General features: G+C 42.0%; 1 protein-coding gene across 1 annotated transcript in view; it reads right to left on the reverse strand.

Moving 5' to 3' along the window:
* LTN1 (listerin E3 ubiquitin protein ligase 1) overlaps nt 1-25,374 on the reverse strand; it is a 452,785-nt gene that overhangs the window by 356,549 nt on the left and 70,862 nt on the right. Inside the window, exons 4-6 of the mRNA XM_085623083.1 lie at nt 6,735-6,965; nt 6,240-6,292; nt 1,089-1,269 (exon numbers count right to left, since the gene is read on the reverse strand). Of these exons, the coding sequence (XP_085479209.1) occupies nt 1,089-1,269; nt 6,240-6,292; nt 6,735-6,965 (465 nt within the window). The remainder of the gene's footprint in view (nt 1-1,088; nt 1,270-6,239; nt 6,293-6,734; nt 6,966-25,374) is intronic.

Below are 25,374 nucleotides of genomic sequence, written 5' to 3' on the forward strand. Positions count from 1 at the left end.
CCAAATCCCCGTTTTCTATAGCTCTCGCCAGAGCAGCGCTAAAGCGCTGGCTCAGGCGAGACCTAAAAAAAAGGCCCTGGGCATTTTCACCATGCCACACCATTACCATTTTCTCTGGTAATTACAAGGAAGGTGGCGTGGTAATACCATACACTTCCTGGTAATTGGTGGACATGACTTCTGCAGCTATTTAATAGCATAGGAGACATGTCTTATGGCCATTGTTTTAACGGATTATTCCCAAATAAGTAGGCAGTTATCTTAACACAGCAGAAATGGCTGGCAGTAATTGTGTTACATGCCAAGATATTAGCGCCATATTTAGAGCTCGATATTGTTAGGAAACTGTCCTGAACGATTCGGTTCCGGAATAGTTTCCAAACGAATCAGGTCCTGTGAGTCCGACAGATTACAATGCTTCCCAACATCGTTCTGTCGGGCTCGCATTCCGAACGAGAACACAGGCTCCCATTGAAAAAGGGGGTGGCTGGGGAAAACCTTGCACCCTGAGGTGGGCACCCCATGGTGTCAGCCACATTGGGCGTGGTTGGGAAGAGGGGTCCCTTGGGTACCCCCACGGGCTACGTTTGAACGTCTCAAGATGAAGGGGGGCCCGCAAAGGGTCCCCAAAGACCATTTCCGGCAGCCGTATCATTTTGGCCAAACCGAATCAGAACAGCTGCCCGAATCGGAAATCGTAATCGCTCGTCCAGTAACCATGTCCATAGAGCTGTATCGGTCGTTGGGAAATCTGTATGATTCTCTCGGAAACAAGGGTTCCGAATATGTTCCTGCAATACCAAATCCCATCCAGAGCCTTTGCTAACGACATCGTAATCGGCCCCTTAATGAGGGCGTTTGTAATTCAGAACCTAAATTGTAAGCAGCAAGACCAAGAGATCACAACTCAAATTTCAGCAAGCTCATTTTGCCACAGCACATTGTGCTGGGAAAACCACTAACAAACTATGGCTTCACTCCTCACTTACAGGCATCCAGACCCAATTTCATAAAACTAAATTTTAAAAATAGTACCACACTGCTGAAGTTAAATAAAATATTCTTTACAACTTTATCATGATTTATACCTGAGGACATTTGTGCTTGCTGTATTTCCAGAATTTGTTATGCGACAAAATTAGTGTCAGTTTCTCCTCCAGAAAGTTTTTCTCTTCTGTTGGCAACATGCACAGCACTTTCTTTAAAGCCAAAATAGATGATGTCACAATCCTGAAATATTTTGCTTCCCTCTCTTCTTCTGGCACAGCTCTAAAAAGCAACCAAAAAACAAAATGTCAACAATAATCAGAGCTTTGCCTGAGTATTACTATGCATTAAACATCCATGAGTGGTCAAGATCTTTAGACCTCTAAGTAAAATGTTCATATAAGCAAACCAAGTAAAAGTGGCTTAATAGTTCATGAGATTAACCCTAAACAATGTTGATAAGACATTGAGGTAATCATGCCAGTTCCTTCGTGCTGCATCAATAAGCAGAGAAAAAGGTCACTGCAGAGCCGTACCAAGATTAATAGTATTAAACAGAAGTGTATGGAGAGGGCTAGCAAAAAGGATAACATTACTATCTTGGTGATTCCGGTATTCAATCTCAGCCCTTGCTCTCACCTCCTTCACAACTGGCTGGAATAGACTACACCAGGTGGAGGACCAGATAAAGCGTATAAAAAGGTGTGAGGGGACTTTGAAATGGCTATTCCTCACATGGCAGCCCAGCACTATGAATTGCAACAGATCAGTTCCAAAATAATGTTTCAAATCTACAAGGTTGGAACATGGCATATGCTATTTGTGGTGAAGGCTGAGTAGGTGCTGTGAAGGAGGGAAGGTAATCAATAACATTTTATTTCAAAACCTCATACTTTAACAAGAAGATGTGTCCTAGCCCAGGAGTTATGTCTGAAAATATTTCTAAACCATTGTAGATCCCAAATCAAACATTAATTCCCAATCACAGTTCTTGGTTCAATCCATTGTTTTTTTGCTCACCACACCGCCCCAGTTTGGACCCATCCATATGCAAATTAGTCTAGACCCTGCTCCCCATTGGGGTGATTGTTCAGCATTTCGATCATCTGTTCTTTTTGCTTTTTTTCTTGCTTTTTTTCTCTTCTTTCTTTTTTTTCTTTTATTTTACTGAGTTTTATATAGCGTGGACTTGACTCGAATCAGGTATCAGAGCGCTTTACATAGCACCAGTTGCATTAAATGAGGACACTTTTTTTTTTGTTAGTCACGGGGAGATTAACTGATTTGCCCAGAATCACAGGATGTTCAGCGTCATTGCCGAGACTCGAACCCAGTTCCCCAGATTCAAGGTTGACCGCCCTAGCCGTTAGGCCAACTCCTCCCCCCTTAGGGCTTATGGCACCCTAAGTGGGAAGGGTATGACCAGACGTGGGTTCCATGCTCACTGTGCCACTGGATTCAAGCTAGCCTGGCTGATACCTCAAAACTGGTCCTAGGAAGCGCGTTTCCGGCCAAGAGAGGACCTGGCTTGGCAGTTTGGACTGGACTGTTCCCATGAGGAGCAGGGTCAAGAATGATTTGCATATGGCTGGATCCAAACTGGGGTGGCATAGTGAGCGAAATAATTATGGATTAAACCCAGATCTGTGACTGGGGCTGAATGTTTTATTTCTTCAGCATTCTGTCCATCATCTGTTCTTCTTGCCTATAAATCTAAAAGAAGCAGGTCTCAGACAAATGTATTCCTTAGCAGCCACGAAAACAGACTTAGTTCTACGATCAAGGTGGACAATGTATTAGGTACTGTGCAAAAGGCTCTTAATTGGGTGCAGTAACAGGGAGAAGAGAGACGGGACATTGGTTGGCCAGTTCCTGAGAGCATAGGTCCGTTACTTTTAGGCACACCTAATACGACCTTTAAGGAGCTGGGCAGATATCCTTGCAAAAATGAAAAATGTAAGAGATTGCCAAGAGGGAAGCTATTGTGGTGGCAAGTCAGTTAGATTTAAATTCCAGACAAGCAGCTAGATTGACCTCAATACCAATCAAGCAATGCTTTGCTTCAGTTGAATGGTAATGAGAGGATTAAAGAATGTCAATGTCAGGTGAGTCAGAGCTCTCCTGGCAGGGTGGGAAAAACCTTCACGTATCTTGCTCCTCGTCTTAGCCTCTTTGGAAGTATTGTTCAGAGTCGGACATCAAATGGAAGGGTGGGATATTTGGGCTGCCCATAGAGAGGATAGCTAGTTTTTCTAATCCTCTAAATATCAGTTTTTTCATGTAGTGAGACTCTAAAATTGTGGTAGAATACAAGATTTACATGAGGTTTTAATTTTGTACTTGTACTTGGTGCAGATTTATAAAATATGAAGATAAGGAGAAGCTTCCCTTGTAGCATCCAGCTCTTCTTATCTAAGGTTTTAGAAATGCCACAGATCCAGAGAACTATGGGGCCAGTTTGTGGGAAATTAACTTACTTTTCCTTGCAGATAGCTAGAGAGGAAGCAGTCTATTTAGGGAATGGCATGTAAACAGGGGCAATCTCTCAAGAAGATGGGGCTATTACTTTAGATGCTATGACCTTACATAACAACTTGTTAAGACCAGAGAGAACTGGTCTTACTGATCAAAGAAGTCTGTTCTGAAAAGCTAACTTAGGCGTTATTATTCTTTAAATTAATATTCATAATTTTATTTCTAAATTGCACGATTACCTAAAAAAGGTGCCCTGGAGGCGAGACTTAATGGTACCATTACACAGCACGTCAGCAATTTGACTACTTCCCAACAATTACAATGCAAACAGCTAGGTTTTGAGTGACTTTCTAAACTTGCCTAAGTCTACAACTTTCGCTTTGAGACTGGCAAGCTATTCCAAAATTACACCGCTTTAACCGAAAATACTCTGCCCTCCCCCCCCACAGTCTTGAGCAAGTTTATATTTACACTATATCATAAGGTTAGCTTCTGTCGAGTGCAACAGGTGTTAAGGGCAGTACTTCCTAAACTTAATCTGAAGACAGACGGGTTCCGTAATGTGAAAAGCCCTTTGTACAAAATAAAGAGACTTTAAAAGAATCCTCTTAGCTACCGGTAGCCAGTGTAATTTCTTTAGCACTGATTAGGCCAATGAAATCTGTGGCAATGACAAGGCCAGCCGATCAGCAATATTCTGTATATACGCCAAACATTCGATCATTTAATCTGAGGCACCCAGAAACAATGAATGGCCATAGTCTAAACAACTCAGTATAAAGGCCTGAACATTCAAAGGTCCTCCAAGAGAAGGGGGAAGAGCTTCCACAAAATGTTAAGTGATGAAAAACAAGTAGATGACACCCTATTTAAATAAGTGGTCAAAGATAGATCATTATCACAGAAAACACCCATTAGACTTAGGAGGCCAAAAGTATTCCGGCAGTGTCCATAGAATCATATTCGCAGCAAAGTACCTCCGATTTATCCCCTTTAAATTTGAGGGAATATAAAGTCAGTCATTTAGTAACTACCTGTATACACTGATGGAAACTTTTGTGCGGTGTAGGTGTTTTTGGATTCACAGATATTATTAGTAGAGTATCATCAGTATAATTCATAAAAACTACCCCTAAATGATACAGTTGTTTTGCCAAAGGACTTAAGTAAATATTAAATAGAGGGGCTAAATGCAGAGCCCTGGGACACCCGGACTTTAAGTGTTTAAGCTCTGTATGGTATAGAGAAAGACTGAGTTTGTCGATCCAGATACGCCACACATCATTTCAGCAATTTACCCTTTATACCGATTTCAGATAATCTCGAAATAAGTATTTCATGTGAAACCATATCAAACGCAGGTGAAAGATCTAATAGTACCAGGGTTACAAAGTTCTCTTTGTCAACTGCCATCCTCAGACAGATATGAAAGAAGGCTTTGTATGTGTCCCAGCTCTTTTCAATATGTATACTCATAATATCCACCAATTCATGACAGAAATCACAGATTATGACCCAGGGGCTTTGGATGGCGGGTGGATTTGGGTTGGGGGCTTAAGGGGGGTACCCGATCATACTCTACCCAGACTACTGTGTGTTACTTATTAAAACTTATAAATCACTAAACTTTCACCGGCTTGCTACAAAAATAATATTGAACAATTAACAAAAAGATGTTTAACGAAACCAAAACAAATCTATATGTTGGGTAGCACATTAATGAAAAAAGACAGTGGCAATGGAACTGGAACAAAGACACAAAATGGCACAATGGATTGAGATATTTTTAATAACCACTTGCCAAACTCATTGTATAGCACATCGATATAGCAGCAGTTGTATTATTGTGTACGGTATTGAAATCTGAGGCTCAGAAAGTTTGCCTTGCTAGAATTGGAAGTTTGGTAAAATATGGAGAGGACTCATTTATTGTGCCAAAGCAATTCCTTGTTTTGCTCTCGATGCATATCTAAACTGTGCACTTTAGAGGATCAGGGTGGCCAGTAACACATTAGTTGACAAATGCTGATAGGAGTTTGCATGGTCACCAACTCATTCTTTCAAGAGGGACATAGGGAAAACTGGTAAAGCATGGAAACTATGTGGAATCTGACAACTGACAGCAAAGGCAACTACATCAAAAGCAGTTCGACTACTTTCCAAAACGTAAATGATAGAAAGGATTGGAGGAAGCCTTGTAAAGGATCAGATGGCCATCATGTCAAAGATGTGTGTTCTTGATAGAAATCCTCAGCCATATATGGTAGACATAAAGTACATGGGAGATCGAAGAATATGCATGCCTGTCCTTAAAATACATTTAAATAAGATTGGGCAATTAAAATGAGGGAAATGTGTGTGTACAAGTCAAACAATAGAGTAATGTACATACTTCATACTTTTATGGCTAAAATACAATGAAATAAGGAGGAGGAAACTGCTCCAACCACTGAGGAAAACTGTGATACATGTAAAATGACCTGGTTGTAATTCAGGGCCTCAGCTCCACCACATGAATAGAACAGTAGGGGGTAGATAGGTCAGGTGTTTTCCCCTCATCCGACTTATCTGTATATATATTTACTTTTGACTTTGAAATTGCTTTGTTTGGGCCAGCAAACATGATCTCAATCTTTGATGGATAGTCCTGAGACTACTGAAGTAGTGTTGCATATATTCCTACAGTAGGCAAACATTAGGGGCAGCCTTGCTACTTGAATCTTTAGATACAGGTAGTCAAATAGACATAATTCGAGAGTGAAAATATGAGAACGTACTGTGGGTCACTTAGAGTGTCTGGCGTTTCTTTGAGAAGATTATCTTGCAGCACCTATAATACAAAAGAATAAACATTTGCAAACTTGCACTGGACAAAATGTTGTGATCAAATATCAGAAGCTCAGAAAAAAATTGCATTAGGCAGTGAATTACATTCTTTAACATACATATAAAAATAGGGAAAACAACACGAGTTTTATAGAATTACTTTGTGAAAAGAAAAGCAGGGACCCTTTGAAACGTCTACCTTTATTCCACCTACAGCACTACCATGTCATTTAAAAGTACGTTAACCAAGTTTGTTTAAAGACACAGACCACTCCCAGGCAGCTGAGGCAGATTTTAGAGAATGAACTCCAAGTGAATGGAGTAAACCCAGCACAGCATTAAGAATTAGGAAGCTTCAGCTTGGCCTGTGCCAAACCACTAAGGCCTCCAGTTAAGTAACTGAACAAGAGTCAAACATTTAACATTGCAGTTCATCTAATACTTACTGTGAGGATTTCTTCCTTGCAAAAGGCAAGAGCTTCTGGTTGTTTATTGGGTGGGAAGGCGGCTTCAAATGCCACTTTCGCTGCAGATGCAGCAGGCATGTAGGTATCACACTGAGCAATCAGCCAATGGCCCATTACATTTTTCAAATGAGGAGCTAAGTCTTTCTTCACTTTTAGAATAAGCTGCTCGAAAGCTTGCTGAGTTGCCTCGCGAACACGTCGGTCATGATCCTGTAAAACATATGTTAATATATTTATTATTTAACAGGTGTTTTGTCCTATGTTCAAAATACAAGTAAGAGGCAAGCAACTTTTCTGAGCATAGTTAATGAGGCTTAACACTAATGAAAAGATATGTACATATTTGGCTTACACTGCTATTACGGCATGAAAACAGTCTTTCTACACCTGATAATACTATCTTCAGATGTGGCCAGTGTACCACTAATGCAGAAGAACATAAAAATGTTAGACCTATACTTTCCAAGAGATAAAAAAAACCTTCTGAACTAGATAGCATGTCAGATGTCCCTTAACCGAATAGTGGTCAATCTTGTGTTTAGACCAGTGGTTCTTAACCTGTGGTCCGAGGACCCCTGGGGATCCAAAGGGCCTACTCAGAGGTTCCGTGACTATTTCATAAAATTCAGAACTCAGACATACAAGCACCCATATATATCAACACTAGTTTACATAGAACTTAACAAGCATACAAGCACCCATACACGCCGATGCTAATAGACATAGAACTCAGACATACAAGCACCCATATACATCAACACTAATATACATAGACCTCAACAGGCATACAAGCACCCATATACATCAACACTAATATACATAGAATTAAACAGACATGCAAGCACCCATACACACAAACAATAATATACATAGAATTCAACAGACATACAAGAGCCCATACACACAGACACTAATATCCACAGAAATCAACAGATATACAAAACTCATAAACAGCAACACTAATATACATGCAACTCAGACATACAGGCACCCATACACAACAATACTAATATGCATAGACCTCAACAGGCATAGAGGCACCCATGCACACCAACACTAATATACGTACAAGTCAACAGACATATAAGCACCTATACACATCAACACTAACATACATAGAAGTCAACAGACATACAAGCACCCATACACAACAACACTAATTTACATAGAAGACAACAGACATACAAGCACCCATACACAACAACACTAATTTACATAGAACTCAACAGACAGTCACGCATACACACCGACAGTAATATACATAGAACTCAACAGACATAAAAGCACCCATTCACACCTACACTAATATAGAACTTAACAGATATGCAGGCACACATGCAGATGGGCCAATAAGCCCAAAGCCACAAAAGCACACTGGCCAACCAACCTACTGGTAGTACCTATGTACAGGGGCCAACCTATGCACAAGTCAACATCCAAACACACACAATGAATGCTCACATAGTCACATGGACAATGGACAGATTACGTATTGCCAGAAGGCTGCAGCCATAATTATTAGTGGGTTGGTAGTGCAGGTTGCATGCCTATTTAAAGTTAGGCACTAAAATCACATTTAAGGTGGAGAAAGGAAGGGAGTGTCAACAAACATTCATTCTAGGGCCTCTCTCTGAACCCCCACATAATTCTCCATGCCCTCTTTGGAATGCTCACCTACCTACACGTAACAATGATGTGCAATCTGCAGGCCCAATTCATCCTTTGCGTACAATGCAGTCTCCAAAAATTGACCGTTGCTAATGATACTACGTTATCACATTCATTTTTCAACTAAAACACACTATCAGTGCTCATGATATTGATAGTTTCCCTTTTTCGGTTTTCCTACTTTCAAAGGAATCAAATGTGTTTACACAACAGCATGGATGACGTAACACATTTACAATTTGCCCCTCGAACATGTTCAATTCCTGTGTTTACATTTTATCAAAGACATGAGTGTTCTAAGGCGATGATAAACCCAAACCAGTTTTTAATAAATTTCTTTTTTCAGGCAAGCCATACAGTTCTGTGCACATATGCCATTACTGTTAATTGTCTTTTACAGAAAATTAACGAGTAAAAAACACGTGCAATAGAAAAACTCAACACCGCATACATTACACCTCCATGCCTCTTTTGCTGCACCAATCACAAACCTAAAATTTCAGATACATGACTAGAGTCCGTTCTGATTACACCCCCAAAAGATTTACCATGAACACTGCTTTCAGAGACTATTTACACGTGTAAGAGTAACAACAAATCTGCATTAGAAGTAACAATAATCAAACAGGAATCTTGACTACGACAATTAAAGATGCCATCCTGGCCGACTATCAAGGCATAATTTACTATGTCAAAAGCTTCTCGTGGTCTTCCAATTATTTTATTTTTTTACTTTTCATAGCCTCTCTTCAATGCCCCTTCGATTTATGAGGTGTCTCTCTCGCTCTCTCCTCTCTGTGGCCTATGCATCTGACACTCCAATTTAAGCAAGTTTCGTGTTCTTCTCAACTGTTTGACATCTTTGGCCATCTTTGGCTATCTCACAGTGTTCGGTCTCTCTTCGACTGACATACCACGTTTTTTCATGTAAATGTTTTCAGTCTTTGGCATTCACCTCCTGACGCAGTTCATTCTTTCCAGATTTATAGAATGAGAGCTAGCCACCCGGCAACATCATCTTCTCCACAGGGGCCTAGCTTTACTGGCAATCTTGCCCCACCAGGTAGTTTTCTCATACTACCATTTTCAAAGAGCAAAGGCGGCCCTCCACCCTGGCTTATCTTACTCAACATCCCTGTCATAACTATGATGTGAATGGGGCAGTCAGCACACATCGCCACACCAAAACCAAACCTCTACACAGATAGCGTCACCTTTGGTAACTCATCCAATTCAAAATGTTACAAATGTGTTTTCTAGAAAGCAAGTGAGATTTCTATACTTATCCCAACTGGGAATTTAACCATTCAAGTGACATTAACAATTCACTAAGCTCCTGCCTATTGGTGTCTCTACTCTGTGGTACTCCAGTTCCGATTCAGTGGACTGAAGTAGGACTTCTTAGGTGGCGCAGGATATCCAATGAGTTTTTGTCAAAGAGCTGCATCATTTTTTAATCATTAGTGTTGGTATTTTCAACTTATTTCCGATAAGAGACTGCCCACATCCAACATATATATGGTCAAGAACTTAGTCCCCTCACCAGCCCTACACCATTGCCACTCCTGCCCAGTAATAATGAGTCCATTAACTCAAGGTCAAAGGCCATCAAAACAATTCGCACCAGTCAATCACAGATTCAAGGCTCTCCATCATACTGGAAAATTAATTCTTCTGTTAGCAGACAATATGCAAGAACATGGGATATCACATCACACAAGTTAGTTCGGCTCTGTATAAGGGTATGCCAGATGTTCACATGCCAGGAAATAGCAGATTGTAATCAACCACATAAGATATTTTGAAGGATGTAATCGTTTTCATACTGGTACTACTATAAATGTAGCCGCTAGCCAAAGGTGGATTCTTGTATCAGTCTCCCAGAAGAGTGGTTTTCAAATAAAAAAAACACACAACAATTAATTTATACTTTTAAATCCTTTCTCCCACAATCACAAAATATTTGGAGATTTCCATGAAAGAGGTGCAAGTTTAAGGCTTGGCAGAAATAGAGAGCTAAAGCATTCCAATGTTTTTGTTGAAGGGGACAAAACTAGTGAAAACAGAAGAGGGCAAGAAAGACTTGGGAAAAACAGTGAGGCGGGCTAGGTACAGAATATGGCCTAGATGTTAAAAGAGCCATCTTTTCAATGCTTTCCTAAAGTGGAAAAGGGCCTGGGGTTTTTTCAATTCAAAAGGAAGGGAGTTCCAGAGAATAGAAGTAGAGGTCACAAAGCTTTTGCCACCCCAAGGAGCAAGTCAGAACTTGGGCACGTCAACATTCTTTGCGCCTGAAGAACATAACGGTCTAGAAGGTGTGTTCCAAACATGAAATACTAGGCCAATATTGTGAAGAGCCTTAAAAACAGTGCACAAAGCCTTAAATACGATCCTTTTTTTCATAGGCAGCCCGTGCAAAGTGAAAAAGAATGCCAAGATATAAAAAGAAGTTGTGGGGAGAAGACACAGAAAAGGAGAAATGGGCAGGAGGGAGATGAAAGTGAAGTCTAATCGAGGAATGAAAGATAGACTGAAAGGGGTCAAGAGAATAGGCAGGCAGGCAGGCAAAGTGGGATTCAATAGGGAGCCACAGTGACAATATCAGAAGTAAAAGAGACAACGGACTGAGGGCCAGATGTATGACCATTCACTTTTACAAGTCAAAAATTGCGTTGAATTGTGACTCGCAATTTGCGACACGCAAAAGTGAATGTACAACAGTGTCTCAGACACGGTTTGCGATTCCCAATGGGGTCGCAAATTGCATGCTTCATTAATATTCATGAGGCAAGAGCAATTTGCGACCCCTCTGGGAATGGCTAGCACTCCGAGGGATGATGGCCTGCTGGGGTCAGCAGACCACCATGTCATTTTAAAATAAAGCAGTGTGTTTTTTTTTGTTTTTTTAAATGGAGCCTGTTTTCCTTAAAGGAAAACGGGATGCACTTAAAAAAAAAAAATTGAACTTTTCAGTTTCATTTTTAGGTCTCGCTGGCGTTGCAGCGCGAAGCGCTGCCACCAACGAGAACTATTGTTGCTGTGATGCCTCTCAAGGGAGACAGACCGGGGCACGCGCAGCGATCGGGGTCTGTGGACGCGCTTCTGAGACGCGCAGACGCGCACACACAGACAAGCGCGCGCACACACCCTGCCGCTGCCGACCCCCCCTCACCACAACCTCCGATCGGCTGTTTTATCAAATTGTCCTTTTGTCACTTTTAAGATTTCTTCCATCAGCTGTTTCCCCGTCAAACGACTGCGTTAACAGGGCACGCGTAGCAAAATTATTGGCGGACTAATGGCACTCTCTCAGGCAAAGGCTGTGCCTACGGCGCATGCGCACGACTTTGTTACATGCACCTCGGTTCCCATGATCAATTACAGTAATGCCGCTTGGATCTCGGTACTCACGGATAATCTCCCTGTTTGGCCCGCTCATCATCCACTCGCGATCACTGCCGCCACGATCGGGGCACGCTACCCTAGATAGGGCACACCACTGCTGCCTGCTTCGCTGTCAATAATCCCACGAAGAACCAACTATTCCATCCCGCTCGCCGTTTGTACACACCCCGCCCACACTGCACATTCATTGGTCGGATGAAAACCAGTGGACGCATTTTCGGCTGTTCTATTGGACATGGCCTTTGACAAGCAAATCTTTACTGCCATTCAAAGCAATAACCTCATTGCACACGGAAAAACAAGCAAACTACATCCTTATTGGTAGTGCAGCAAAAAAAAAAAAATTGCATGCGCATTCCCCAAATAGTGTCCTTTTGGCTCACTACAGCAGTGATTAGTCACAAGCAGCCACGAGCTGTGAGATGTCATTAGTGAGGGCTAATGACGTACACGGAAGCAGATGGATCCTCTCGTAGCAGCAGTCGCGTTAAGAACAGAAAGCACACCGGCTAGGAAAGGTGACATTCCAAATGCGGAAATTGGTAAATAATAGAACACGAGGGTGCAATTTTGAGGTCTCCCCGATCTGCTCCTTTCAAACCTCCAAGGTAAACGTTCCATGTAGCCAGTATGGTTTTACCTTTAGACTCCTCACTGTAGCTCCCATTTTCGTGTATTCTAGTTCCATTTATGTAGCGCTTACTACCCTTTATGCGACGTTAAAGCATTTGCTTTTCTTCATTTCCTTATATTTCCTGCTGTCGTTACTATCTTGTTCTACTTCTTGTGTGTCTGGCTGGCTGTGTGAATCGAAGTGCAGTGTGTTGGCTTTATGTGTCTGTTCGTATTCGTCTCAGTGCGTTCCGCAGTGCCAAGTGCAGTGCTGGCCGTAGGGCTGGGCCGGCGGCGATGGCGGCGTCTCACTGAAGTGCTTGAGAAGTGTCACTAAGACATACACGGTACCCTTGTGTCTAATGACAAACAACAGCTGATGCGATCTCTCAGATGGTGTATGAGTTATCGTTTCTGCCAGTAGCTGAGTCGGCCCCAGAACCAAAATGGAAAATGGTCTTCGCCCTGGGAGCAGGACGGAGACGGGAGTCAACAGGTCGTTTACATTTGTGAACATTGGCAATGTTAACGTTTTTATTTTGAAGAGATTGCTTAATTTGATGTGTGTAATTAGGTTATCTTTATTAAACAGCACATATCGACACACGAGGCTCCTGTGACCGTATAACATGGCTCTGTCAAATGAGAGAATGAAAACCTATATTTGAGGGAATATGTGGCATTGTATTTGACACCACACTCTGACCGTGAAGAATAGGCCCCTAGTGTCTGTTTCTGGCCCTTTCTTATTCGTAAGCCCTATGTGCATCTGGGAATAACACACATATGCACGCCAAACAGCTATACAGCCTTGGTTGTACATACATTTACATTAACATGACCCGTAACACATTTTTGCTTGAATTTAGAGAAGAGGCAAGGGTTGCGCGTGCACGTGACAAAAAGGGAGGGCTGGAGCGCCAGGCGGGAGAGAGAACAGAAGGGCACTGAGAAAGAACTTATAAAGAGAGCGGGGAATGACGGTGGGGGTGCAGACGGAGAAACACACAGTGAAAGGGAAGGAAGGAAAGAGAACAACTGAGTCTGGGCCTCCGCTCCCCCCCGGACATCGAATACTGGCCGCCCGCGTCTGTGCGGGCTCCTGACCGACCCCTGCTTTCACTTAGAAAATAACATTATTTGACAATTCGGAAACTTGTCCGGTTAGCTCCCGACTCCGTGCTCCCCACCCCCCGCTTCCCCACACTCCCCCTCGCTGAGAATTAAAGGGCCCTCCACCATGAGTGCTGCTGGGCACAGGAACCCCATCACCTTCAGCGTTGGTACCACCCCTTCTCCCCCAACCCCCCATCTGTGTCCCCCTGAGAATTCAGAGACCAACATAAGCGTTTGAGCCCCCGCCCTGAACATATGAACCCCATCCTGGCATTCACAACACCAGCCCCCCACCTCAGCGTTCAGACCCTCACCCTGAGCATTGCGACCTTCACCCCCACTATGGGAAATGAAGTAAAAACAGATATTTAAATAGTTATCTGACTTAGTACTCACACAGACCCTTGCATCCACACAGTCTTTTATTCAAGTTTGAGTTTATTGAGAAACAGGGAACAGCATTTAGTAATGCCTCAAGCAAGAAGAACACAAGTCAACAAAGAATAAACAAGCATTAAAAATACCATAGGTCTCGCCTTTCATTAAGTTAAAGCCATTTGCCTTGCTATACAATACCATTAGCGAATCAAATGGCTTTAACTTAATCAAAGGCGAGACCTGTTGCATTTTCAATGCTTCTTTAAGGGCATGCAGTATATTTTCGCAAACACTCACAAAGGGGAAGGGGTCCCCTGGGGACCCCTTCCCGTTTGCGAGTAGTTTACCACCTACTTGAAGTAGGTGGTAAACTGCAAGTGTTGCAGTCACAAAACAATAGTACATTGCATTGAGACTCTCTTTTAGGAAGGGACATCTTTTCCTAATATCGAGAGTCGCAAATGCTATTTTGCAAGTCAGTGACTTTATCTGATGAGTATAGTTTAAACGCATTGGTCTGAGTAGCTTAGAGCCAACGTTAAACGTAATTACGTTTTTCAAGATTCAAGAAATTAACATAGCCACAATTTGATTTCATTACAAAGATACTTTAGAAATAGGATCTATTTCATGTATTGACTTCAACTCTTCTGTCAACCAGAATGTTTTGTGAAACTCATTCAGGCTCAACAAGACAGTGGAGCAAAATGAGGAACTTTGTGTTAAACCTTTGAATTATTTATGTACTACAGTGATCATTATATGCACTGATACTATGAAATATATATGATTCAGGTATTTGTTTGTTTTCTAATAAAATTATTCAAACACCAGAGTTGCAACTTTTATTTATTCATTGAGTAGCACCGGAAATACATTTTGCATTTGAAAAGAAATCAAAGGAAGCATGGTAGAACAGGTTCAGTAACAATAACAGCCTTTAAACAGGGTAGGATAGGGATAACGATCTTTTCCTCAATGGGGAGCTTATGGCTTCTCCTACATAGGTGGTGGAGTATGACCTCCCACCCGGTCAATTTCTAACATATGAACGTATAAATGATCTTTGCCTCAGTTGTTTCGCATATACCACGTAATGTAAACTACACATTAAGTCTTACAAATACTCAACACAGTGGGTACATAGGACACGCTAAGTAGATGGTTCTACTGGGCCTTCCATCGGAATTGGGACAAGACCTGTACAGCACTACACGTGGCTTGGAGGTGGCTCTTGCTTACACTGTACACGATCCGGATTGGTGGAAAATAATCGAATACCGCAGCAAGGTGTCCAGAGGTGCCCTGCTCCAATATATTTAATTTACCATCCTTCATAGGGCTCATCTCATACTAGCCAGAATATCTAAGATATTTCCTAGTGTGGCTTTAGCATGTCCCCATTGAGCTTTTCCAGAGGCAGACTTATCTACATGATGTGGGCTTGTCGCTCTCTGTGGCAATACAGGGCTAGGATTGTACAACTATTAACAACTAAGACGGGTCTTGTTCCAATCTAATTCGCCTATTGGATTGCTCTTTGGCCTTTTCCCTCATTCAGCTCTGGAGAGGCCTGCTACTAAATTCTTTGATGAGGCCCTCATATTAGCTAAACGGCCCATCACTATAAGGTGGAAGCATTCAAGTGCTCCCGGAATTGCCACTTGGTCATGGGCGCTGCTTACATGGGGCCAGGCAAAGATTACATTGTTGCATAGGGACGAGCGGGGGGATCTATGGAAATATTTCATATCACAGGCATGGGACATAACTTCTTGAGCAATTTAAAACATTACCAAAGATTATACCTGTCCGCCCTGAAGTGCCTGTGCTGCACACAACACTTGCAGTCTGCCCCATGGGCATGGGGTGGCCGGATTGGATTTCTGAGCCTTAGCTGGGTGTAGATTAGTTTTAGGCATGGCCGTCTCTGATGGCTACCTGGAGAGTTCCTTGGGGTACACCGTTTCCATTTATTACTTCATGGGGTAGATCTAGTGTTTCACGGCGGAGATGTGTGGCACATGGACAGTGGGAGGATGTGGGGTTGGTTGTTTTTTTTTTTCTTGTGGCATTTATTAGGTAGCTCTTACTACGGGCAAGACAGTTAATTATGTTGAGAGTTGATACATATCGATATACAGTGTACCTGGAGCTATGGAATTTTTATACACAGGTACGCCAACAAAAAATTTCATAAAAAAGGGAAAGGTAGGATTACAGGAGTTGAACAATGAGACAGGATTGATGTATGTCAATCATTGTTAGTCAATGTATCAAATGAATACTGCAACGCAACTACATTATTCTGACAAGAAGTTACACTCATGCTCAAATTTCATCACTTTGGGTGAGGTACATTTTAAATGATCACTAGATGAATATTGGGGACCATTCGCCTCAAATATTTCATATGTGTGTGAAGTGAATAAATCAGGACTTCAAGAAAGAACTCTATGGATGGAAGAGAGGATGAGGGGGAAGCAGAAGGTAGAGGAGAACCCTCCCTCACTGCTGCAGAAAACCAGCACCTTAGAAGGTCCACCCTGGTCAGGTCCCCCAGAGGGAAGCCTGCAGTACACGGACTTCACAGCAGAGTCTACTGGACAGTAAAATACCCCAAGGGAATGTGTGCAGGGTCAGAAAATTAAATAGGTCAGAACAGGCCTGTAGTGTTGCCAGAATCGAGGTGCCAGACGAAAGGATACCATAACTGTATTATGGTGATGACTTGGCAGGTTATTAGTGACAGGGATTACCCTCCTGAAAAGAGAAATGGGAACATATTCCAGACCCTCTTATAAGTTCCTAGTTTGTCATTAAGTTTGTATGTAGTTCCATCCTGCATAATTCTGTAAGACCCTCTTGAACCGTAGGATTTGTGGACTGGCGACAATGACAGAGAATAGATAATTTGACTACAGCCAGTGATAGGCATGAGAGTCCGATGTCAGAGATATTAGTCATACTGAAGTATACAAATGCAGCTCCACCAGTATCGATGTTTGTGCCGTTTTCGGTCATTGTTTAATGAAAGTTTCAGAGCAAGTTTCAAGGGAACAAAGATAAGGTGCACAATATTTTGGAACACTGTATCCTTCAACATTGAACAAACCAAACAGCTAATACATAGGATTTTTGTCCTACTTAGCTAAGGCGGATATTATCCCTACCCACTCCAGACGTCAAAAAGCACGACTGAGTTACTTCAGTATCTAGCGTTAAATTAGTGCCTTACCAAACCGTTGGGCGCCATGTAGTGTAGTTCCTATATCCCGGATAGGCTCTGCGCATTGGAATAATATACACTATAGATTTGACCTAGGACTGAGGTCAGTATGTCTCTATCGAGTACATTAAACTTAATTACTTGTGTGTGCCAGCTAACTCAGAGGTCACTAGAAACTTCTCGAATACACAAGAAGGGATTCGTTTCTGACAACCGCATAAACATGACAACTTTGTTTCCCTTAGAGCCGGAACAATCTCAGAACCGTTGAAACAATAGATAACAGTTTCACTCAGTCAGTTGCACAGAAATAGAGAGACAGGCGTTTCAATAAAAAGGGTTTATTGAACAGTCTTATTTCTCATGCAAGAGATATGAACTGCTGGCTGCGAAGTACAATATGTACAGAGTTAGCAGTAAGATAAAATAATACTGCAATAGCATGGTTTGTAGCTATGACATTTATTAATTAAAAACCATACATAAATAACACAGGCTAAAAGGTGAATACTCATCTGATGCTTCTAAAGAGTTCTACCCCAGTGTACCTAACCTAAGTGTAGTACAAGGTAAGAAGTAGGTGCTGTTTTCTAAAGTATAGCTAGCTATAGCTATATATAGTTTTTAGTTTTGCCAAGAGTTGCCAAAAGTTTCTCTAAGTTCTAGTCTGCTCCATACCTTAGATTGTGCGAGGTTGGAATCTCTTTTCCGGGACTCGATATCTAACACCCCGCAAGGGGAGTCAGAAACACTGGAGCTGGATTCTCTGCAAAGAGGATGACAGCGTCTGGTCAGTGCGTCAGGCTGGAACTCGATTTCCTTCCGAACTTGCCGTGGCGAAACGCAGTAGGCAGCCGAGCTGGATCGTGCTGGAACCGTGGTTTGACAGGGCAAGTGACGGTATATTTATACCTTGAAGGTGTTTAGGAATGCCTGTATTGACGTAAAAGTCGGGCATCGGAACGTCATGGATGAACCCCTAAGGAATAGATGTTCATGCATACTAAATGAGTTCTTGGAGAAATCAACATCCAAGCAAGGGAAATTCCTAAAGGCTTAAGAGTCTGGTTTTCCTAGAACTCGTGACGTGGATTGTCGGATGTACGAGACCATGCCTGTATTTGGTTAGCATGGACAATGCCTAAATAAGGGCTGGATTCCCTATGCCTAAATAAGGGGAATATGTATTGTACCTATATAAGGGCATAAATCGGGAAACCTATATACGGAATCTAAATCTACACACAACACCCACTCCAGTTTCGTTTGAACAACATTACTAAATCCTAAACATGTCTAAAAGAGAGTATCGCATGATAATCAAAAACATGCTAAAACATATCTAAAAACATATGTCCTAAAAATGCGCTACAAACCCATTGCTATGTAGGTGCTGTACATATTAAAAGCAATATTTCATTCTAAGCATATGCGTGTATTTGAAAAAACGCCAACAAGAATGAATCATAAATATATACATCTGATGAAATGGCTCATTAATACAGAAGAAAAAGGGCCGAAACCATTTCATATCAGGTTACATAAATCTAATGTTGTTTATGACAAGGTGGCATAATGTCCCTGGAAGGTTTTCAAAGAATTCTGTTCTCTATGAATAGTTCTACTATAAGCAGATTACTGTGCCAAAAAATGCAAAAAAATACAAATTTGGAAAAAATAATTAATCATAGGAAAAAAGTTCCAAAGTTAGTCCCTTGTCTGAAAAGAATGAAGGCCAAATTCAGAGTCTCATCGGAACACTGTGTGCCTGAATCAAAAGTCAGTGTGTGGGCCTAAAGAAAACATGAAATCTTCTAATCCTGTAGACAAAAAGTCGTCTACCGTTGTAGGTGAAAGTTGGAATACCTAGTTTAGAAGATTAACTGCACATAGATGTGAACTATCGCCTTCAGCATTGGTCGCATCCGCAATGTTCGAATCGGATGTTACCTGCGTGCCTGATGTTTCCTCACGTACCTCAGCAGTAGCAATTTGCGTCTGTGAGATCTCAATGAATGCCGTCATCAGGATTGGTAGCCGCTGAGGACAACATAGAGCATGGGCCGTTACCGGGTCCAGCAGAGTATCGATATCCGTAGGCATGACTGATGGGAGTGTTAGACAGATGTCTAGCATGCATTCTTCACCGCAGAGCAGGCAGCGTAGAACAGGTAAGATGCAATCTTGCCAGATTGGTCTGAATGACAGAAACCATGTGGTGTTTAATTCTCTTAGACGAGGTAAACCCAAAATGTGGACGATGCGCTCACGACACTTCGTCTCCAATAGAGCTCGCTCTATGGTGAATTGGATGTCGAAGGTGAATTGGATGTCGAAGGTGAGTTGGCTTGCCATATCGTAGCAGAAGGAGCAAAAATAGGATCCCTGCAACGAGTACTAAAAGGAGCGTCAGTCCACCAAACAAAGTGCACGAAGTTTGGAAAAATTCCGGGGACTGCTTGAAAAGGTGCTAACAGTCCTGCACACACATTCTTAAATACATCTATAATACCGCTGAGAAATGTACAGGGCAGTTTGTATACAAAAGGGAATGTATCTCGGCAGAAGTCCTTGCGACTTGGAGATCATAGGTTTCTTTGGCCGTGGTCAGTGGCACTGTTTTCTGTAAAAGAATGGCTTTCATTCTGCTTAGAGTATCAATTCGTACAGAAGAGATGTTCAGTGAAGGCCATAAAGTCGACTCCCTGACTGTATCTATTTGTGGAAACAAGACTTGCATACAGCAAGTGACCCTGAATGTAACCGTAACTAGATCTGGAATACCTGGCAACATGCCACAGCAGCTGTGATCATTCAACATAATGTAACTCCCATTAGGAAGTTGGCCAAAAATCAGATTAATCACTGCAGCCGCTGAACCTTGCAGGTGACAGGATAAGTTTGTAGTGGAACCATCACAGGCCCCGTGTAAGTTAATACCCTGACAAAGGAGAGAACCGCTTAGTGTGTGTTCACAGTTTTCACCGCTAAGAAACACTTCACGTTCCCCACTCCAACATCTATGTGTGTAAGGAAAATCCCAGGATGTCTTGATGTATCCTTTACCCAACCTTTCATATTTGCCAACTGGTATATGTTTTAGGCAATATTGAAAATGGAAAGTTGTAACAGGCAGAGTTATTTTACCATGTATGATCCACTCAGTAGCTGGTTTTTCTGCCACTGTGAATGGTCATTTTTCCAGTTTTTCAAAGCTCAGCATAGTGTAGTCTGCTCCCCTTTGTGCCAGTCTGATCTGTTTATCAGTGAGATTGAATTCTGAAAACAGTGACGTAGTGTTGATTAAACTCCAAGGCACATAGCCTGCACACAAGTTTTGTAGCGTCCAGCCTAATAGCATGATAGAACGCAGCTGAGACTGACCATGTTGCAACATGACCAAGTCTTGTTCCATGATGTCTATGACAGAAGACACAATGCTGTTCAATGAATATATTCTGGACGACAGAGTCGTTTACCCATTGTCTACTACAGAGAGAGTTTTCTCTAAATTAATACGATCAATTTCTCGTATTCGTGCTGCAGTCTCTGCTTGGGTAACCTTCCATGCTTCATTATAAGCAGCGTAGATACCGGCATATATGAAACGTTTTTGATGCGGTTATCTTGGTCCTAGCAAGAATTCCCTAAGGTCTGCGCCTCCATGAAGTAAAGTTAAGTGTTGTTTTACATCCTTCAGTGTAGCTTTCTGTATCAAGGCAGAGTTTCCCTACACTGTATGTTGTTACTACCCCTGGATGCTGTCTTTGAACATAGCGTGGGTCTGGCCTATTGATAGTGAAACCCTGTGTTTTGTTCAGTAATCGATCTTGACAGTTGTTTGTGTCTGTGGGCCAGAGCAACCATTTTTTCCATTCTGGATCTGATCTGTTGTGATGTAAAATATTATGTATGTCGACCTCCCCCAGTGTAGTGCTATTACTTGCAGGTATAGGTATGGTCGGTGTGTTCATGTCTTTGATCTTGGCTAATCCAAGGCAAGACGTTTGCTGGACAGTGTCATTCAAAAACATAATTTTCTCAGAGATGATACAGGCCCTAAATAAAGTTTCTACCCCCTGTGCTTGCCAATCTTTTTTACCCCAGACAGTCTTTGTCTCAATGTTGTCTTTCCAAAATTCGAAACCTTGTCTAGACAGTTGGGCAATAAAGGTTGCAGAATACATCTGTTTCGTATTGGTTAACATATTTTTTGTTCCTGTCTTGTTCACATTTTTAAAGTAAAATGTGGCCGGATTAGACAAATTGTAGCCTGAAAAATATGGAAACTTCATTGCAAAATGTTTGAGCTACCCTTTAGAGGTGTAGGACAATGTTCCCATTGGTTATACATAAATTCATTTCTAGGCGATGCAGATTTCTGCAAGAAATGCTGACCATAGTGGTTATAACAATACATTTGTTCATAGTCCGATGAACCCTCTAAATATTCATGATTCGTGAATACAGTAGACATCTCTAGATCAGACATCATGTTATTAACAGTCTCGAAGTCCCAATCATCAGAAAAGGTACTAGAGGTAATAAAGTCACTTAATGAAATCTTAAATAAATGTGGAATCTTCAAAAGATCCGATGGTCCAAAAATTTCATATTGAGTTTGGTCCCAAACTATACCATCATGTATAGGAACGGTTGTGATGTTCACTGCTGACAAGTCTCTTGCTTCACAATGGGATGATTTTGTGTGGCTGTAAATTCACTCTTTTACTTGCTGTGTCCATTTGAATATATATTCCATTTATCAGCATACCCAGAGTTAATACCAGAGCTAACCAAAGTAGAAAGAAGAATATTCCCAAAACAATCCATAGTTCAATCCATGGTAAAACCAGATAAGTCTTTTTTAGGAGATAAAAAATGTCTGTTGCTTGTTCTTTGAAAGTTCTTTGTGCTGGCGTTGTTTCAGGTTCGCTGGGATCCTCAGAAAACGTATCAAAGTTCATGAAATAGCCAGAGGCAGTTCTGTCAATGGTTGGAATTCATCAGGATTTGTAAAATTCGCTGGAACCAGTTGATCACTTGTTACTTCGTTGTAGACAGGTGTATCAGGACGAACTGTTATTTGGGTTTCAGGAGGGACGAGTTCCATAGCTTTGTTGCTTAGTCCTTCATTTCTCACTGTAGAATCTTCAAAGGTGATGAGTCTTTCAGTTTGAACCTCTTGGATTGTAGCTAGGGGAGTGCGTCTGCTACATTGGCAGAATCCACTTGGCCTACTGCTTAGTATCGGCCACATCGTGTGGTTTGATCAGGTTGATGGACACAAATCTTTTCTCCTTTTAAACAGCAAGGGCCGTCAAAAGTACTGTTCTTGATCCGTGGATTGCTAGGACAGGTACTGGTTGTCTATATGAAGGCCCAAATTCCTTCTTTTTTTTGAAAATCTGTTTTTATTGTTTTAAACAAGAACATACCTTGGTATATGACACAATAGGTAAGCAGAGAGTTGAAAACATAGGTGGGGGATCGCCCCGCATCAGGGTCTATAACTACTACTTTATGGCATGCAATCAGTCTTATTTGTGAACACTGTCCCCAGCGGAGTCATCTACAGTCTCTTTGACAGTTCCAGTGCAGTCACATCGAGAAGGACGGTGTTAACCATACCTCAGCCAGGCTCCGTGCCTGTGCGCGGGTGCTTCCCGCCTCATTCAGGTAATGAAGAACAGGCAAAATACCCTCAAGGTCCAAAGATTATACATAACAAAACCGTAACAATGGCAGCATAACCTGTACATACAGGCTCAGTACCCCCCCAGCTGTCAGTAGACCCCCCACCCCTCCGCACCCCCCCGAGGATCCCCCATGTGTGTGTGCCTCGGCCGTGAACAACGCCTAGCAAGTGTGGGTGTCGTGGCGCCAAGGGAGGAAGCAGTCAGGGGCATATCAACTCGACAAGGCCCAAATTCCTTCTTATCCGCGATCTTTTCTCTGACTAGATCACCAAGCTTTGGGATCCAGACAGGCCTTGCTGGGACGGATGGTTTTTCCTCAGTGATGGTTGGTTTCAGGATCACGTTGCTTTTTTTGGTCTCAGTTCATTTAAGTCCTGTAAAACAGCCAAACGATCTTTGATATCAAATTTTATTTTCCATCACTGTGCCTCGCATATCAAGGTCTGGTACCAAGATTCTAGTTCCAAATAGAACTTCGTATGGAGTGACTCCCCCTAGATAACTTCTTGGCAAGTTAAGCGCGCGTTGGACCCCATAAAGGTGTTTGACCCACCCATCACCCGAACCTAATACCCTAGCTGTTATAGACTGCTTTATGTCCCGTTTTTTTCTTTCCACAATAGAATTTCCCTCAGGATGAAATGGAGAAGAATACCGCAATGCTACGCCCAAACTGGCCATGGCTTCTTTGTAAGCTCGAGAGCTAAACGCAGGACCCTGGTCAGAATGTAGTGTTCCAATTGCATATGTGCCGATAAAGACTCGCAAATCTTTTATAACAATTTGAGCGTCAGCCGAGCGCTGAGGTCACATCCATAGGAACCTAGAACACGAATCCACTGCGACAATGATATATTTATAGTTACAATCCCTTTGTAAGGGACCGCAGTGGTCCAGGTAAACACATGCTAATGGTTCATCTGAGATTAACAGGGGCGTCTGCGCGGGACGTTTCACAGTAGAGACTTTCATCTTCTGGCATATTTCACATTCCAAAACATAATTCCTGGTCGGTTTCCTAATGCCTGGCCACCAGCATCTCTGTTTTAATAACGACACTGTGGTGGAAACACCTACATGGGCAGAGGCAATCCCTCCATGTGCTGCTAGGATTAGTCCTAATTTGTGTTCCATGTTTGGTATTACCCTATCCCCCACTCCATGGATTCGAGCAAACAGAACACTGTTCGCATCAATTATATATGAGTGGAAATTTTTTAGGTAACGCTGCACCGCTGCCTTTGCTTGAAGCATTGACAGCCAGCATTATTTCACTGTCTATTTCCATTTTTGAACGAGTGATTGCAGCTATGGAAGCCGTTTGCACAGCCCCTTTTGCGGCTTCTTCAGCCAATGAATTCCCTTCAACGTGAACGCCATCACGTTGATGACTCAGCGTGTGTATCACATGAGTGTTTTGTAGTCCGTTTCGCAACTGAACTACCTGTTCCCAAAGCATCTTATGCTTGATTGTGCCACCTTTTGCATCTTTGAAACCATTTTGAAGCCAATTCTGTAAATATTCATTGTAAGATTGAACACAGTAAAAAGAATCGCACACTATGAGTGTGCGGAATTTGCGATCCGTGTTTTCAAGTGCCATCTTGAATGCTTGCAGTTCAGCTCGCTGAGCTCTACAATCTCCTAGAGATTGCGTTTTTGTGACCATTGGTCTGAATTTGCCATCGCGCATACGACCTTTAACAATCGTGCATGCTGCACTGTAAGCTTGTTTACTCCCCATAGCGGGTTGTGCAGATCCGTCAGTATAAATTCGTACTGATCAAGAGGGAGAATTTCATTAGGCAGAGGATATTCGTGTTCGTATTGCAGGAATGCTTGTGTTTTCAAATAAGGATCAAAAACATATTCGACATCAGTTGCAGCAAGAGAATTAACCCATTGTATCCATCTTGGATGTAAAGCTTTTGCATTCGGAATGCTTGCTTTTGTAACTGCCTCTAAGGCTGGTACAGGAGTAATGACCATTATTCGTTTCCCCTGTGCTAGGGCTCTTTCTTTTGCTACAGCGGTTTGAACTGCTGTCAGAATCTTTTCTGTAGAAGTGAATTTAATTTCTACTTGTGTACATAAGTGTGATTTGCATGCAATGGGTACTTTTTCACCTTCGTTTAAAGTTAAGTAGGTAAAACCGCATTGACCTGGAATGAATCGGATCACTAAGTTGCGTACGTTTACGCGTGTTTGCAAGTGTTTTGTTGCTAACATATCTGCTTGAAGTGAACATAGAATTTCTGTGTGTCCTTGTGTACATGTTGTGGTTTTAAAATCAGGTTTGATTAATTTGTAGAGAGGTTTAACCCTCCCTGCGTAGTTTAGAATGTATGTTCTTCAGAAATTCAGGTAACCTAGAATCGACTGTACATTTTTCAGCGTTTTTGGAGGTTGGAGCAGGGCACACTTTTCTAAAAAGTTTGCTGCCAGGCTTTTGCCTTCACTTGAAAGTTCATATTATAGGAAAAGGATGTTGAGATGGGCAATTCTGGACTTT

This window comes from Triturus cristatus, chromosome 8, assembly GCF_964204655.1.
Source record: "Triturus cristatus chromosome 8, aTriCri1.1, whole genome shotgun sequence".
Lineage (NCBI taxonomy): Eukaryota > Metazoa > Chordata > Amphibia > Caudata > Salamandridae > Triturus > Triturus cristatus.